General features: G+C 47.2%; 1 protein-coding gene across 2 annotated transcripts in view; it reads left to right on the top strand.

Moving 5' to 3' along the window:
- The window catches only part of LOC142014649 (transmembrane protein 263-like), a 348,901-nt gene extending 333,572 nt beyond the window's left edge, over positions 1 to 15,329 (top strand). For both annotated transcript variants that reach the window (XM_074997545.1, XM_074997546.1), the window contains one exon: positions 14,762 to 15,329. In XM_074997545.1, the coding sequence (XP_074853646.1) occupies positions 14,762 to 15,048 (287 nt within the window). In that variant the 3' untranslated portion in view covers positions 15,049 to 15,329. The remainder of the gene's footprint in view (positions 1 to 14,761) is intronic.
- Positions 15,330 to 16,440: the final 1,111 nt, after the last annotated feature.

Below are 16,440 nucleotides of genomic sequence, written 5' to 3' on the forward strand. Positions count from 1 at the left end.
CCCGTTATATACTGGCAGCACTCCACTGAAGCCACACAGTGGAACCCAGGAATCCTGACACCTGCTCTAACCACTCTTCCTTCTGTCCTTACCTTTACCACCCTGTATCTCAACCCCCAATGTTTTTAGGGTGACACTGGGGACCCTTCTGTAAGTGTCGGAGTCCTTCTGTATAGATTTGGCCTGTGCAAACTTTCAAAGGTTCATATTTAGGATAAGTCCTCAGAATAGAAATTACCCCAAACTTTGGGCTCCATACAGCTGAGCTGGATAAATCTCTCTGGAAGATGCTTATTTGTGAGATTTCCAGTGTTTTCTGCATCCACTAAACTGATAATCCCATAAGAGCAGCCTCCCTCTGGATGTCCCAGCACCTCTATCTCAGAAAATAGTATGAGCAGTGGAGAAAGAACCAGAAAATGGAAGCAACCCGGCTATCTTCTGCCTGGAAAAATACTCATTTCTGTCACCCGGTTTCTTGTTCACCATGTCGCAGGTGTGCTTGGAATTTCACAAAGCATGGTTTGAGTGTAGGGTCCTTCTAGTGAGAGAAGTCGGTGACTTGATTCCACAGGAGCCAGAACACCCATTATGGCCTAGGACCTGTTTCTACTCTGAACCCTGGTTCCTTACTCTCTCCCCCAGAATCTTTTTTACACACACACACACACACAGCTCAAGCTCTTTATCTTATGGAAAGGCCAATCCCCCTAATTTAGAGCTTAGGGCTGAGAAAGGCAGTGGAGTTACGTGTGCAGAACAAGCATATATTGCATATGCATCTGCACATAAGGTCTGGGTGCATCTCTTGTCAAGCAAAGGCCTTAAAGTCTGCAAAATAAGATGTTTCCGTGTCATTGTCCCAGACACCAGCGAATGCTGAGCAGTGAGTTAATGGCAGGCTTCGCCCATAGCTACTTCTATCTGATGCCTCCAAGTAAAACAAGTGACTCTTTTTCCCTTCACCTGGCTGCACCCAGCTGTGTCACATGAAAATCTATTCCTGTTATAAATCATTCAGCTGAGTTTCTAATGTAGCAGCAAAAGGCCCCCCTGAAATTGATCAATAGAAAGGTTAACAGCCAGTTTGTTAGAACCCTAATAACTGATCATTTACCCCGGGCTATTAACTGCTGCCAGGACCAGGTTCTGGGGAATAATTGGCAACATAAACAATGGCCACATAATAGAGAATGAACCCCAGGGAAGAGACTAAACATATTTAGCTTGAAAACAGGTGCTAGCTTTGAATAGCATCCTGGGGCTGCCATCCGCCAGCTAGAAATTGGTTAGCTGCTGTGCAGGAAAAGAGGTCTGAGAGTTGAATACATCAGTCTGAGTTCAGTGGCCTCTACTCAGAAGGTGCTTGAATGCCATGTGAGGGGCTCAGTGTAAATTCCTAGGCAGCTAGCTAGAGAGTTCAAATTGGGATCTAGGCCAGACTTTCCTGGTTCAGCCAGTTACAGAAACAGCAATCAACCATGATGGTGAACCAGACAGTAACTTTTGCAAAGTTTGGGGATCTGAGGACTGGGGAGTCAGTGGTCTCTCTTCTCTCTGGTCATAACTGGGGTCTCCTGGCTAAATGCATCTTGTTCTATATGTTCAGAAATCGGCACAGGCACTGAATAGGTGTGCATGAGCGCAAATGAGTTGTTTCAGGAGCTTTCATGGGGGCAGATGAATGCAAGTGCCTAGCAGTCTTGTGGTAGGTGCAGGAGCTCTTTTCAACCATTGGGGGTTTTTTGGGGTGGTGTTTCATAATCAAAAGAGTTTCTTGCCTAAGAAGGCCCTGTGTCTGTTTGTGAGTAAGAGGTGAGTGCAGAAAAGGCCCACTGAGGGCTGTTTAAATGGAAGAAGCTTGTTCTTGCTTTCTAAAATAAAAATAATCGTCTAGGCATTGATCCCATTTGAAATTCTTGCTGGGATGAGGACGTGTGTTGACTGTTCTCTAGCAAGATCACCGCCTTTACATCAGGTCTCTTGGGCACCTCAGTAACCTAAACACATGAAGAGGCCTATTTGGGCTGGACAGACGGCTTGGTGGGATTCCTGTTTCAGTGATGGATTCTGCTTAGATCATTACCAGTCTGGCTGTTCCCCAGGTAAGTATGTTATGAAAGAAGCTGAAGAAAGTAAAAGGTCCATATGAGCTCTAATGGCTGTTTTGCTCTAGATCAGTGGTTCCCAACCTGGGGTCTGTGGACCCTTGGGGTCCATGAGGGTGTTTCAGGGGGCCTTTGAAAAAAAAAGATAAATAAAAAATGATCATAGAAAATAAGGTTTTAGTAAATTGCAGTTACAATCAATTATTATTTTTAAATTTAAAATTTTCCAATAATGTTATTAATTGCTGTCCGAAGTGTATATGGCCCAATGCAGTGTATATGGTGGCTAGAATTGGCTTTCCTGGGAGTCCATGGATGGTTTGGGGGTGATTGGTGGTCCATGCTAGTCAAAAGGTTGGGAACCCCTCCTCTACATAGAGCAGTGTATGCTGGGACCTATAGTGTTTGGAGGCTGCACATTGCCCTGGGAGTACAGGCAGCATCAGGCTACATTTAGCCTGCAGGCTGTGGTTAGACACTCACCCTGATGTGAAGCTAAAGAAGTGGCTGGCAGGTAGATCTTGCAGCTTAATGTAGTGACACCTGGAAGTACCCCTGTGCAGCATCTCTGAAGAAACCAACCATCCTGCCCTCGTAGTTGCAATGTTTGAAGTGCTGTGGGTCATGGAAGGGATATATGAGTAAACACTGCATGGAAGGCTGGATGAACAGATGGATTTTGGATAAGGCCGCCCTGGTCCCGCGTGCATCCCAGAGGTGGGTATGTTGCAGCCCATCCTGGAGAGGGCATTTCAATGGGAAATTGAGGTCAGCTAAGTTATTTGTAACAGCCTTCAGCACCTATTCCTGCATCACCCTGAGCGAAAATCCATGGCACGTGTGTAATGGCAGTGGGGTGCTCAGTATTTCCCCTCTTTTTACAGCCGCAAAAACAGATCAGTGTGGCAAGGTTGAGTTCCCTCAGGACATTGAGGCTAATAAATTTCTTCTTAGGTTGCAGCTCTAAAGGCTGGAGTAGTCATAGAATCATCGAATAGTAGGACTGGAAGGGACCTCGAGAGGCTATCGAGTCCAGCCCCCTGCCCCCACGGCAGGACCAAGCACTTTCTAGACCATCCCTGAAAGCCATCTATCTAACCTCTTCTTAAATATCCCCAGTGATGGAGATTCTACCACCTCCCTTGGCAATTCGTTCCAGTGTTTGATCACCCTGACAGTTAAAAACTTTTTCCTAATGTCCAGCCTGAACCTCCCCTGCTGCAATTTAAGTCCATTGCCTCTTGTTCTATCCTCAGAGGCAAGGGAGAACAAGTTCCCTCCCTCTGCCTTATGACACCCTTTTAGATACCTGAAAACTGCTATCATGTCCCCCCTCAATCTTCTCTTTTCCAAACTAAACAAGCCCAATTCTCTCAGCCTTTCTTCATAGGTCACGTTCTCTAGACCTTTGATCATTCTCGTTGCTCTCCTCTGGACCCTCTCCAATTTCTCCACATCCTTCCTGAACTGCGGTGCCCAGAACTGGACACAATACTCCAGCTGAGGCCTAACCAGCGCAGAGTAGAGCAGGAGAATGACTTCTCGTGTCTTGTTCACAACACACCTGTTAATGCATCCTCGAATCATGTTTGCTTTTTTTGCAACAGCATCACACTGTTGACCCATATTTAACTTGTGGTCCACTATAACCCCTAGATCCCTTTCTTCTGTACTCATTCCTAGGCAGTCCTTTCCCAGTCTGTATGTGTGACACTGATTGTTCCTTCCTAAGTGGAGCACTTTACATTTGTCCTTATTAAACTTCATCCTGTTTACCTCAGCCCATTTCTCCAGTTTATCCAGATCCTTTTGAATGATGACCCTATCCTCCAAAGAAGTTGCAACCCCTCCCAGCTTGGTATCATCTGCAAACTTAATAAGTGTACTTTCTATGTCAATATCTAAATCGTTAATGAAGATATTGAACAGAACCGGTCCTAAAACAGACCCCTGCAGAACCCCACTAGTTATACTTTTCCAGCAGGATTGAAAGCCATTAATAACTACTCTCTGGGTACGGTTATCCAGCCAGTTGTTCACCCATCTTATAGTAGCCCCATCTAAGTTGTATTTGAGTAGTTTATTGATAAGTATATTATGTGAGACCGTGTCAAATGCTTTACTGAAGTCTAGGTATATCACATCCACCGCTTCTCCCTTATCCACAAGGCTCATTGGATTGTTTTCCCTTTAGTCTATCAGGAATATCTGTTGATATTTTGGCTTTGCCACCAGATCAGCTTGGTAACGAAGAAGGATATAGCCCCTGTCACAAGTGTCTGGGATTGTCTTGAAATAAGTGCTGCTGGAGAAGGTGACTTGATGGTTTCCCCACATAAATGTGTCACTCGCCAAAGCTCCCACTGAGGAAGTGTCGCGCCTTCCCTGCTGCATCCATGCTGGAATGCAGGAAGACAGCACCAACAGGGAAACACTTTGCATACATGCTGAGGACAATAGAATTCCTGAAACCCTCATATGTCATCTTCCACTGACATACCTGTCTGTCCCAGAACACATCCACCAGCAGCTGTATGAAGAAAAAGTGTGCCTGTGGCTGGAGTTCCCCAACAGGTCAAGCGAACGCCCCCGTTACGCCCCTTCGGCACACAGTGGGCTCTTCCCAAAGCTATAGGCAAACTCCTGGCTTTGGCTCTGGGAAGGGTTTCTAATCGTTCTTTGCTTAACCCAAGCATGAAGAGAAGATGCCCACTGTCAGAATTTCAAGAGAAGGGACAGATTTTCAGAAGTTCTAAGCTGATGATCCAGGTCAAGGCCATCATTATGCAAATGAGGTACTGAATATCACTGATCGGGATAAGGGGATTTCGAAAGGTGCGGGGTCCTTTCAAAAAGGACCCCCATGTAGCTGCTCTGAGCCGCGGTGCTTTCAAAGCGCTGCGGCCAGAAGCGTCCTAATGCTAATGAGGCACTGAATATTCAGTTCAGCACCTCATTAGTAATCTTCGAAATATGGCTGTTTCGAAGCTATGTGCCCGTGTGGACACAGCCGAAATGACCTGTTACAGTGTCAAGACCGATTCAGGAATCAACCAGCCAAGAGAGGTCTGGGGCTTCACTACTCCTTAGTCTCCTCATTGCTTGCTTGTCGGGGTAGGGAAAGAGCAAAATCTCCAGAGTGGAGGAGAGCATCTGTCTTCAGGGGGAAGAGGAGGAGGAGGAGGGAAGTTTAATATTGTCGTCTCTCAAATATTCTGGATGTTTCATCCACTATGGGGGAGAATTTCCTGAAAGACACGAACATCCAGCCAGCTCGGAGAGCAAAACCAGACCCCATCTCCACTGAAGAGCTGCCTCGTATATCACAGCAGCGATGGTGCCAAAGCATGTGCACCCTTAGTTGCAGAAGGATCCACTGATGAAGTACCATCTAAACCCTGCCCTGACTGCTTTGGGAGCAGGGGATTGGCTGTTTCAGTCGCTACATGGAAGCTGAAGAATTGAGTCCCTGTTGTGATATTGGAATCTCCTTTGGCCTAAAGGGCCAGATGATTCGAAAGAGCTTGCATGCAAGATACAGGCCAGCAGCTCCAGGCCCCTTTGCAATGAATATCAGGCTCCTTATGGAGTTGCCCCCTTTACCTCCTCCCTCCCATCGACAGGCCTGACCTCTGACATAAAAGCTTGAGCCTCTGCCAGACGCATGAGGAAAATTTACTTCTTTTTGCGCAAGCAGTAGCAGAATGATTAACCTCTAAAGTGGGTTGAGCTGTTACACACAGAACACACTGTGTTAACGTGTGGGTTATAGAATCGTCCAATTTGCCATGTTTCTTCCGAAAGACTCTAGGAAAATGGATGAGCCTTGAATCCATTCTAATTGACTGGTGGGTTCTCATGTTCAGCCTGCCTGAAGTGTCCTTGTGCAAGCTCTCAGATGTCTTAGCAGTGAATGATGGGTACCTCTTCAAAGATAGCAGTTTGAAACCTTATTTAATAATCAGGGTTGTGAAAGGGGCAGACATAGTAACAGCAGTCAATGGAAGACCTCGTGCTAGAGCTCAGAAACTGTGGTCTTTCATGTCAGTCCTCCTGCCCTGTCAGGTAAATTCTCTCTCTCTCTCATATCCTTGCAGCGGGGAGTGAAATCATGAAATCCCCCAGGTGGCAATGCTATGGTGGGAAGGACTCATAGAGCAGGAAAGAGAAGGCTGGAGCCTGCAGGGAGCTATGAGTCTGCCATAGCATAGCACCCATCAGGGAGTGCCAGACCTGGAAAATGGAGCCATTTCTTATAGCAGGTTGGAGAATGTTGTTTACTCCCATTGCTTGTCAGGCTCTCAGAGAAGCATGACAATGACCTTTATTTCTCTACAGATTTTGTCCTTTTCCATTTCGAATTTTAATGATTTTTCTCCTGTGTTTTTATATGTGCTGGGGTAAAAGGGATGTTTTTAACTGAAGAATCTAGCTTATTTGGGGGCTTTTCATGCCAGATACCATAACTACCTGCTAAAATCAGCTCAGAGAATAGAACATAACTACGACTGCCAAACATCAATGGTCATCAATGGCCTATGCTCCAAGATGTAGGAGTGGAAGAGGCTTACTACTACTACTCCTAGTGCCAAACGAGGGGGGACAAGGCAGGGACACCAAAAAAAATGGAGTTTGTGTTGGTATTACTAAAAGAAAGGTTAAAAAAAATCTCTTCAGCTGAGTAGCAGGTGATTTTTAAAGAAAATAACATCTACATTCTGAAAGCTTTAATTCCGTCGGATTGTGAAAGTTTCATCCTCTGAGATTCTGTTGGGCCCTGGGACTTCTTTGTGAGTGTGTTTGGTGGCTTAGACATAGAAAATAATAATGTTTACCAAAGTCGTACCGAAGCCCCTCAACTTGAGGTCAGGGCTTCATTGTCCTCAGCACATGCACAAGTAAGAGATTGTCTTTGTCCAAAAGAGTGTACAATGCTAAATCTCCTAGTAACCACCTGACCTCAGCAGGAGGATAAATATCATGGTTTTCTGATGCTGGTTTAGATCTCTGGTCTTACTATGCTTTAAACCAAAGGCTTTGTCTGATGAAAAAGCTCAGAGACTGAGTACGGAAGAGAAGCTGATGGCAGACTGGGACAACTGAAAAAAATTTGGTTCAGCTAGGCTATGTATAAGGCAATTTTTAGCGCTTACAGTAAGAGAGGGAGGGACACTACCTATGGTAAAGTCCAGTTAATAGATGCCACTCGTTGCTCTGATATGCTTTAGTTATAGGTTAATATGGCTCGCTCTTGCAGTTGAGATTGTGGGTGGAAGAGTGAGCATTGATGTGACTGGGTGCCCCTCCGAATTTTTCAAAAGAAAATTAAAGTGAATCCTTTTACATATCTCCTTCCACAGTTTCACCAGTCTTTTGACAAACTGTACGTACCTGAATGACCTGCCCAGCCACCCACACAAGCTCTGGCCTTCTGCATCCATTGTACACTGAGGAAAGGAGGAAATGTTCTGAGCTGCAGGCCCTCATAGGAAACGGCTTGTTGGGATTTCCTTCCTTCTAATGCTAAGTCTTGTGTTGGAGGAAGCTTATCAGATATCTATATTATAATCTCTACCATGTGGTAGGAGATGTTGCTTATTTGTATTATAATGTGTATAGATGCCACAACAGAGATTGGTCAGGGCTCCAGTAAGCCAGGCACTGTACAAACTCAAAAGGAGGGAGAGTTGCTACCATCAAGTTTTCAAGTGACATCTATGGGACAGACGAACAGTAGAAGAGGAAACTCAGGCCCAGTGAGGAAAAGCGTCTTGCCCAAGGTCACAAACAGGCCAGTGTTAGAACTGAAAATGGAACCCTGCTTTCCAGAGCCCCAGTCCTGTGTCCTAGCCCTAGACAATGTTGCTTCTACTTGGCTGTTTCTGAACACACTTACATTTTGTATTGCAGATGGAATGTTACCTGTGCTGAAGAGCTGACCTATCCCTACTTCAATGCTATAGTTGATGTCCCCTCTGGGATAGCCATTTGTTAAGCTTTTACCCTGACAGTCCTGTTTTTGGCTTCTGTGTTCAGGTGCCCAGTTTTCAACGAAGTCCAGTGAAAAAGGAGACCTGGCAACTCTAGATGGCACCCACATGTTAAGTCTGATTATGGTGAGGCAGAGGAATTAATCCACACTGTCCCTTTCTCAGATGGGGCCTCTTCCCTGCAGACAGCCGCTTTGGGACAATCCAGTGATGAGGGGAGAGGAGCAAGTGATGGGGAGGACTTTGGGGAGAAGAGATGGAGAAGAGATGGGGCCTTTGTGGGAGAGATGAGGCATGGAGCAGAGCCTCGAGGGCTCATTTATCAGCAGTTAGAAAGATGAGAACCCTTGTCACATCTAGCCTACCAAAGTAATGTAGCCAGGTGCTTTGCAGGTGGGACTTCAGCAGTAAAGGTGGGGAGCTGGAATTGAAATAGTGTATCAGGAATCAAAAAGGAACAAAACACCTTCCAAAATGTATCAGAACCACCCATTCATCCCCTGGTTGAAGGCTACCATGACAGTTCCTTATGCACAGCAAAGACTAAATGCAACACAGAGCCCCACACTTCCAAAGCAGTTTATGCTGCGTCACCCACAAGGCTCAGCAGAGGAAAGCAAGCCCTTGCACATCACTGTAGATTTACCCCTCCTGATCTCTGGCTTTGAGTGCTTCAGGGTAGACACTACAGCATCTAATAATGCTCACAAGGCATGTGCAGGGAACAATTAAAGCTCATTGTGCCAGTGACAAGCCCTCTGGTATGCCAGGATTGGGAGACAGCTGTCCCCATTCTGCTGAGAGCAGCAGCCTCCCAAGCCGCCAGTGGCAGGGAGTGGCAAGAATGTCTCGCTGATTGCACACCCTGTGAATTAACATGTAAAAATCAATGGGAAAACTCAAGCTGGCATTTCTGGGACTCTTGCTGGTGGCAACCAGCTTGGTGGAAAGCAGCAACATTCATCGCTGGATACCAGTGGCCTATGAAGAGCCAAGCAGCTGAGGCTGCAAGCCAGCTTCCATTCAGCTGCATCATGGGATTGTGGACAGGATCGTAACGTAACTGTTCAAACAGAGAGCTAGTTCTTAAATAGCAAACCCTTGTACTCAGCACTGGGATATCTCAAACCCCAACAGCACAGTGGGGAGGGAGAAATGAACTGTAGTTTTTCTGGGGGCCGCAAGGTGGTGCTATGGCTCGTTACAGAAGCCACCAGAATGGGCCAAGCAGGACTCTGGGAGCTGCACCAAAGAAACGTAAAGCTAGGCTGTGTCCCAGGCACAGGAGCTTTTCACAGGTCCGAAGCCCTGAGCTGTGGTCTTATTTGTAAGACACAACTACCCCTGTGCCCACACATCAGACTCTGCTTCATCTGCCTGCTCTGGAGGCTGTTTCGTATAAGAGTGCATCGTCAGACTGAAAAATCTTGAAGACAGAAACTCTGTTTATCCCTAGAACAGACACAACACAGAAAGCAGCAGGGCAAGTTTCTGCCTTGTCGTCGTGCCTGATCTCTAACTGGAAACATCCTTGTGATAAATGGAGAGTTCAGTCTTCGGCATCTCTGCCAAGACTAGAAATGTGATCCAATCAGCACCAGCTGTGAGGACGCACGCAGAACACTTCTATATTCAAAACACTGTGCCAGTATGAACTATTTAGCTCTCTCAATATCCCTGTGAGTTGTGGGTAAGTATCAGGTCCAGTCCCTGCATCTTAGATGGGGAAACAGATGCAGTATTGCCAAACACTTGAAATCAATCACAGGTCGGCCCAAAATCATGAGATTTTGCACAAAACATATTATTTTGGATTATTTTATTTGCAGTCTGCTTTTGGAGCCTTTGTTCAGGCTATTCTACACAGCAATGAACTCTAGAAATGTATTCTTTTAAAAGTTTCATGCATACTCACATGAGCCCAGAAGCAGGGCCTTTAAGAAAAACGCAAATAATCATCGGCCTCCTGATCAATCTTAAGAGTTGGCCACATTGCGGAAGCACAGAAGGAGGAAGCGGCTTGTCCAAAATGGCCTAGCGAATCGGCACTGGGGCTGAAATTACAATGTGTAACCAGCTGACTCCCTGCCCTATTTATTCCTACAGACCTGCTACCTAACAGTGATTGGTTGTCCCTCTAGCCCAGTACTGGGTTAAAATCAATGTCCTAAAAATGAAAGTCCTGGTATCTCATTCCTAATCATGCTTCATCCCTGCCCCTGCTCTCTTGTCACAGGTAAGCAGCAAGTACAACTTGCACAAATCCTGCTAAGGAGCAAGAGTTTCTTTGTCCATCATCTCACCTGTCAAGAGAAGGGGTAGCCCGGAGTCCTGCTGCACTCAGCACCAACATGGCGTACAGTTTTGTCATTTCATGTATAATAAATGAATGCCAAACCCCAGGCATTTGCTGTGAAAATTGTGTGTTTGTCAATTCTGATATGCACATCACCATTCTAACACTCCTCATATGCGCTTTACAGTTCATGTTTCCATTATCGGGTCAGAAACTGTGGCTTTGTCTCCAGACCCAGCAGGATGGATTCCCTACTCTCTGCAGGCAGCAATCAGGATTGTGAAAGGTCCTGGCTGAGAGTCTGTTGTATGTGGAGCTGACCTCAAAGTAGAGAATCATCATACATGCAGGGTGCATTTTTGCCTGTCTTTTTCCTTCTCTCCTAAATTGGGTTGAGGTCAGGTGAAGCTGAAGGAATCCTTGGAAAGGCCAGGTCATTGATTGAAAGGAAATGGCTTGACAGATGGTGAAGAACTTTCATCTGCAGGATAGGCTTCAGCAAGCTCCAGGGAACAGAATTCTGCCCATGCTTTGGCCGTGTCTCTGTCTCACTGATTAGCTGATGTATTTTCAACTCTGCTGTCTGTCTCTCTCTTAATCTGGACTCATCTGTGCCACCAAGATGCGTAGCTCACTCCATTGTCTGAGAAACTAATTTGCACTGTAAATCTGATGCTTATCTTACATGACAGCTTACTATGGGCTTACTGCAGTCCTGAAGACAAGCTACCCAGAGACAGCCAGTGAGCTTTAAACAGGTTGACTGGGGTGAAGGGTGTGCTTGCTCCCAGCCTGGCATAGTCTCATCTGCTCCAGCTCACTGGGCAGAGCTGGGCTTTGTCCCTTGCATTTTGCTCTAACCCTGTTTTCAGAGAGAGTCAAAAAATTAATCTGTTCTTAGTTGAAGTTTGTATCACAGCACTGGTTCCTCAGTGACTTGGGGGTAGGAAGTAAGAACACTGACTCTTGGAGCAGTTGTCAATTTACTGAGGGTCAGGGTCCCACCATCACTTCCTGCTGCATATGAAAGTAAAGCAACACATGAAGAAGGTAGAAACCAAGTGCTGTCAGCTACTTAAGCCTTGGTGCTCTGCAAGTCTGGGATTCCTAGAGCTGGCTGCAGCATTGTTGACTCTGTGCCTAGCACAGTTAAAAGCATGCTTTGGTGTTACCTTTCTGACACTTTTGCCATCATTTTTGAGTTCTCTGCAGGCCGTGTGGCATCTCAACGCTCATATGCAGGTGCGTCCTTCTCACCGATCCCCAGGCCATTTACCTGGAGGGTTTCATATCTCACCTGACAGATTTGACTCTAGCGTTAATTGGAAATAGCAACAGGACGTGAAAGCCCCAGCTCCATAGCTAAATCATTGTTGTGCAGACCTACTAGAGGGCTTAGTGTCCTGAGCTTCTGCACTGTGATGGGATGAGTGGGCCCGTTGATGTTCATGTCTAGAGAAGGTGGCACAGGTAGTGCACTCCTGTGGAATGAATATAAGCCTCTGGTGACCCCCATCCCATCACAGAAGGGTTAATACTCGTGAGTATAAAATGGAAACAGAAACAGTTTCCACCTCTCCCTCAGAATGGACCTGCTCTAAGGTGTGGCTAACTTTCTGTTAATTTTCTTTTCTTTTCTTAATTTCCTTTTTTCCCCACACATCTCTGCTTTTCCGAGTCCATGTGAAAAGGCAAAGCATCAAAACTGCCCCACCAGACAGGCAGTTATTGTGGAGGGAAGTGGATTCAAACTAAATCAAAAACGGAGTCTTGAAATCTGTAGCTGCTCCTGACGCAAGGAAAAGAGTGTCTTGCTTTCAAAACCTCAGTGTTGTCCTATGGCAATGACCCACTGGCCAGGGACTGTCCCCTAGAACAACAGGAATTTTAACGACTTGAGACTGTACCAGAGATCATGCACAGAACTTATTCTAACCCAGTTTTTTAGACTGGTTAGGTCAGATAAGGATCCAAATACCTTTTGATACCAACGACTCTTCCTGGCAAGCACGCTGCCTCAGGACTCAGCCGCAGGCCTCTGATGGCACCTCCCAAGCAACGTCCCTAAAGCAATCAGAACACCCAAAACTGCCTACTCAAGAAGGCTCCAGCATATGCCAAGTAAGAGACCTGGTGAAGTGCGGGGACGAGCCCAGTTCTAAAAACACCTTAAGGTTATTTTTTGTGAAAGCATCAGAACCACTTCCCTCCTCAAGGAGAGACCATGCTGCAGCCTGTCAGTCATTGGCCTAGTGGGCTGACCTTCAGTCTGCAGGTCTGCTTGAAGTATGTGGAACACACAGGAATCTCCATGGTTAGAGCCAGATCCTTGCTTCAGCTGTGCATGTAGAGAATTCTGGACAGGGCAGTTCTCCCATGGCCTAAATCTGTCCCTGACTGTCGCTGCAGTTTGTTGGCATATTGTTTTTTCAGGTTTTTTTCAACAATATGATTTACCAGCAGCACTTAGGAGCCTCTTTGTGCTCGGTGGTATTACAAAGAATCCCAAGACAACCTGTTCCAAATAGCTCACAGTCTAAGTGAATGGCAAAATGGACCAAGTGGACAAAACAAACATGTATGGCAGTGGAAGGTGTAATGTGAAAGTACCAGGGAGTGGAGTGGGTTTTGCTTAGTCGGTGTAGCTCTCATGTCTCCTTCCTCTGTGGCGTGCAGAATCCAAAGGCTATATCCATACTATTAGCTGTTCAGTTTCTGCTTTCTGGAGTTCCCAAGCCCTACACTTGCTGGCAAAGGAAATGCACTGAGTGCATCAATATTGGCTGCAATCAGTGGAAATGAAAGTGGGTGGCAACATCAAAGGGACGTTTCCAGGTAGAATTTTCTGTTGCCTGAAATATTACAGTATTAGCATTCCAAGTGGAACACCCTTGAGTAGTTGAGCAGAGTAAATAGATCAGGGGCTCCCTCTTAAAGGAGCAGCAATCATTAGAGTGTGGTGTGTTTCTGTAAGCACAACTAATGCGTGAGTCATGAAAATCCCTCTGAAGATCCAAGGAGACAGACCACAGCAAACCAGCAGCTGTCAATTAGCTACAGTAACCTGGTCTTCCTTTGTTCTGCCACTTAGGTCAGTGCGGGTGAATTGCCTGTGCCATTTTGGAATCAGTAACGCATCTACCGCTCTCACGCTGGGGAAGTGGCTAGGAACAGATAGCAGCCATGTGGTGGGGATTCCCCTGCTGAACAGCTCTTAATGCGCTCAGCCTTTTGTTTGTGGCGCTGTCTCCAAGGCGGTTACTTTGCATGTCCCATGAGCTGTAGAGCAGTAGTGATCTCTCTGCTGAGCTCCTCACGGTGCTATAAAGTCTCTGTGTTTCTCCTTGCCAAGTGACTGATGAGTTCTGACAGGAGTCCTGGCGTGGGCTGTGAGCAGACACATCATTGTTATGCAGGCTTTCAGCAGCCTGCCATTCCCCACTTCCCAAAACATGAGGAATGCATCCCAATAAAAGTCCTTGTGCTGCATGGTTGTGCTGTATCAAAATGAGTCCATGTTTGTTAGCTGTCAACCCTCTGAGCGGGCATTGGGTTAGACAGGGCTTTACAGTGCCAGTGTTTTGAGGCAGAGCTTTGCCTTCTACCTTGCAAGATTGTGTTTTTGTTTTCTTCTGGTAGTTTGCAACAGGTCTCGTGGACAGAGCTGTCTGCCAATGAGAAATCATGGCACCTAACCCAGCCCACCTCTCTGCAAACAAGCAGTTACCTCAGGGTAGGTTGTGTCCCGGACTGGCAGTGGACACACGCTGAGAGGGGTGGCTAGAAGACAACTTCAGAGGGGAAAGGTTAGAACCCCACGAGCTTGGACCTAACCAGTATCACACAACACATTCCACTGAGAGAGAGAACTTGTCTGTGCCCAGCAGACAGATGGCGTTTCAGCCACGACAGCTCGGCAGTTCTGGCCTCTCACTCCAGCAAGCCCTTTGCTTTGCCTGCAGCTGCCGGTGTAGAGGGGAGAGGAATTATGTCCGTGTTCATTGGGTTCACCTTAAATGCAGACATCAAGATTCGACGGTTACGTAACTGGGCTTTATTGAGTCTTTCCCCACAGAATGGGCATTCACATAGCACTCTCCAAAGTCTTCTCCAAAGCCTGGATGCAACTGTGTAAATCCTGATTCTCTAGCACCCTCGTCTTTGTTTGCCCTAGTGTCCTGGACATTGCTGGGAGGGGCAGAGGTATTCCTGGGGAAGACTCTAGGTACGGGGGGATGTCTGCCTCTTCCTATTGTGCTGCAGTGGTAAAGAGCCCTGCAAAGTTAGAATTGACCAAAGCTGCCTGGGAGAAGAGTTTTAGGAGACAATGCTTCTAATTGCTTCCATCATTGTCTTTCTCCTTGCAGACTCTAGCAAGGATCATCCACAACAGCAGGCAGGAGTGATCTGGAGAGTGACAGGAGGCCTGTTCAGCATCACCCGGGGAGCTGTGGGCGCAACACTGGGAGGAGTTGCCTGGGTTGGCAGCAAGAGCCTGGAACTCACCAAAACAGCGGTGACCAGCGTCCCTGCTGCCAGCGTTGGACTGGTAAAGGGCGGCGTCTCGGTTGTGACCAGCGGCGTGGGAGCTGTGGGCAGTGCCGTCGCCAACAAAGTCCCTTTCACCGCAAAGAAGAAGGACAAGGCTGACTAACCCCAACTGCAGCTTCCTTACGAAAGATCAGGCCCATACGCTCCCTCTCCACAGCACCTTCTCAGACCGCAAACAGCTGCCTCAGGGAGGAGGCAGGACACCGGTGCAGGCTCTAGCTGCGGCCCACTCAGCACCACCTACCTGGCTCAGCGCTCACAGAGTCACTGAAAATACCTTTCACTCCTACCACTGCTGGGGCGAGGGCTTTACGGCACAGCTGTCTCTGCCCTGCAGTTTCAGTCCTCTTTCTTGCTCTCCCAAGCGCAGACAAGTGGGAGTGGGCGCTGGGAGGTGGCAGGGGGTGGGTGGGAAGAACAGTGCTCCAGTATGAAGCCCACATACGCTCCTGATGTTCATTTTATTTCATTAGGGTTCAGCTCCAGGGCCCAGGAGGATGTTCTTTTTACATTTGCTGGGGTGGGGGAAAAGAGGGGAATTGTTATAAGAAAGTCCCATTAACATAAAGAAGAGAGACTATGGCTCAGGAAGACTTGTTCTGTCCCCTGCCCCTGCCCCCCACCCTGCCAAAATCCCCTGAGAAATCAAAGGGAGTACCCATATCCCTTTGTCTATAGGTCTCACTCCCCAAGCTGGCTCCTGGCTCTGCCCTCAGGCTAGGTGCATGCTCTGAGGAGAGAACCCTCGCCCCTAGCAGAGCAGCTCCCAGGGTGATGTCACAAGAGTGTAGTGTACGGTTCAGGCTATGAAAGTGAAGCCAATTTCCCAGTTTAGGGCTGGATGGAGAAGGAATTCTGTCTGTAGCCTGGCAGGAGGCAGTACCAAGTCAACATGGCACCAGAGTCAGATGCAACTTGGCAGTGGCACAGCAGGGAGGCCAGGCCCTTGTAATATTTTAGTAGAAGGCACCACTGCTGCCATAATATTTTGGGAATAGTTAGCCAGTGCTGCTTCAGCAGTAAGGGGCAGCGATGCTTCTGTCACAGGTGATGCAAACTTGGCCTTAATGTGAGCTGGTGCAGCCTGCTGAGGACACTGGCATTTGTCCCATGCACAGCAGAGTCTGTGTGACTCCATGTCTTGCTCAGGGTACTGCTCCTCAGCCATGTTAAAAGAGAGATGTTTGGGGGGGAGAGGTAGTTTGCTTTTCAGGGTGTGATTTTAAACCCTGGAAAAGCAAGGTCCTGCACCTCATTTCAGTCCTGAAGTAGGGGTTGGTCTACAGCACCATTCTTATAATGGGCTGGCACCTCAAATAACAGCTCCCTGTGGCATGGTGGCATCCTGGTGAGCATACAAGCCTGCTGTAGTGAGCGGTTTCCCAGTTCGGTGAGGGTATACTCCAAAAGCAGGTGAGCTTAGAGCTGGCGTGCACAGTGCATCAGCAATTCATACACCACACTCTACTCATGGGGTTCTAGCCTGCCTCAGTAG

The sequence above is a fragment of the Carettochelys insculpta genome, chromosome 6 (genome assembly GCF_033958435.1).
Source record: "Carettochelys insculpta isolate YL-2023 chromosome 6, ASM3395843v1, whole genome shotgun sequence".
NCBI classification, from domain to species: Eukaryota; Metazoa; Chordata; order Testudines; family Carettochelyidae; genus Carettochelys; species Carettochelys insculpta.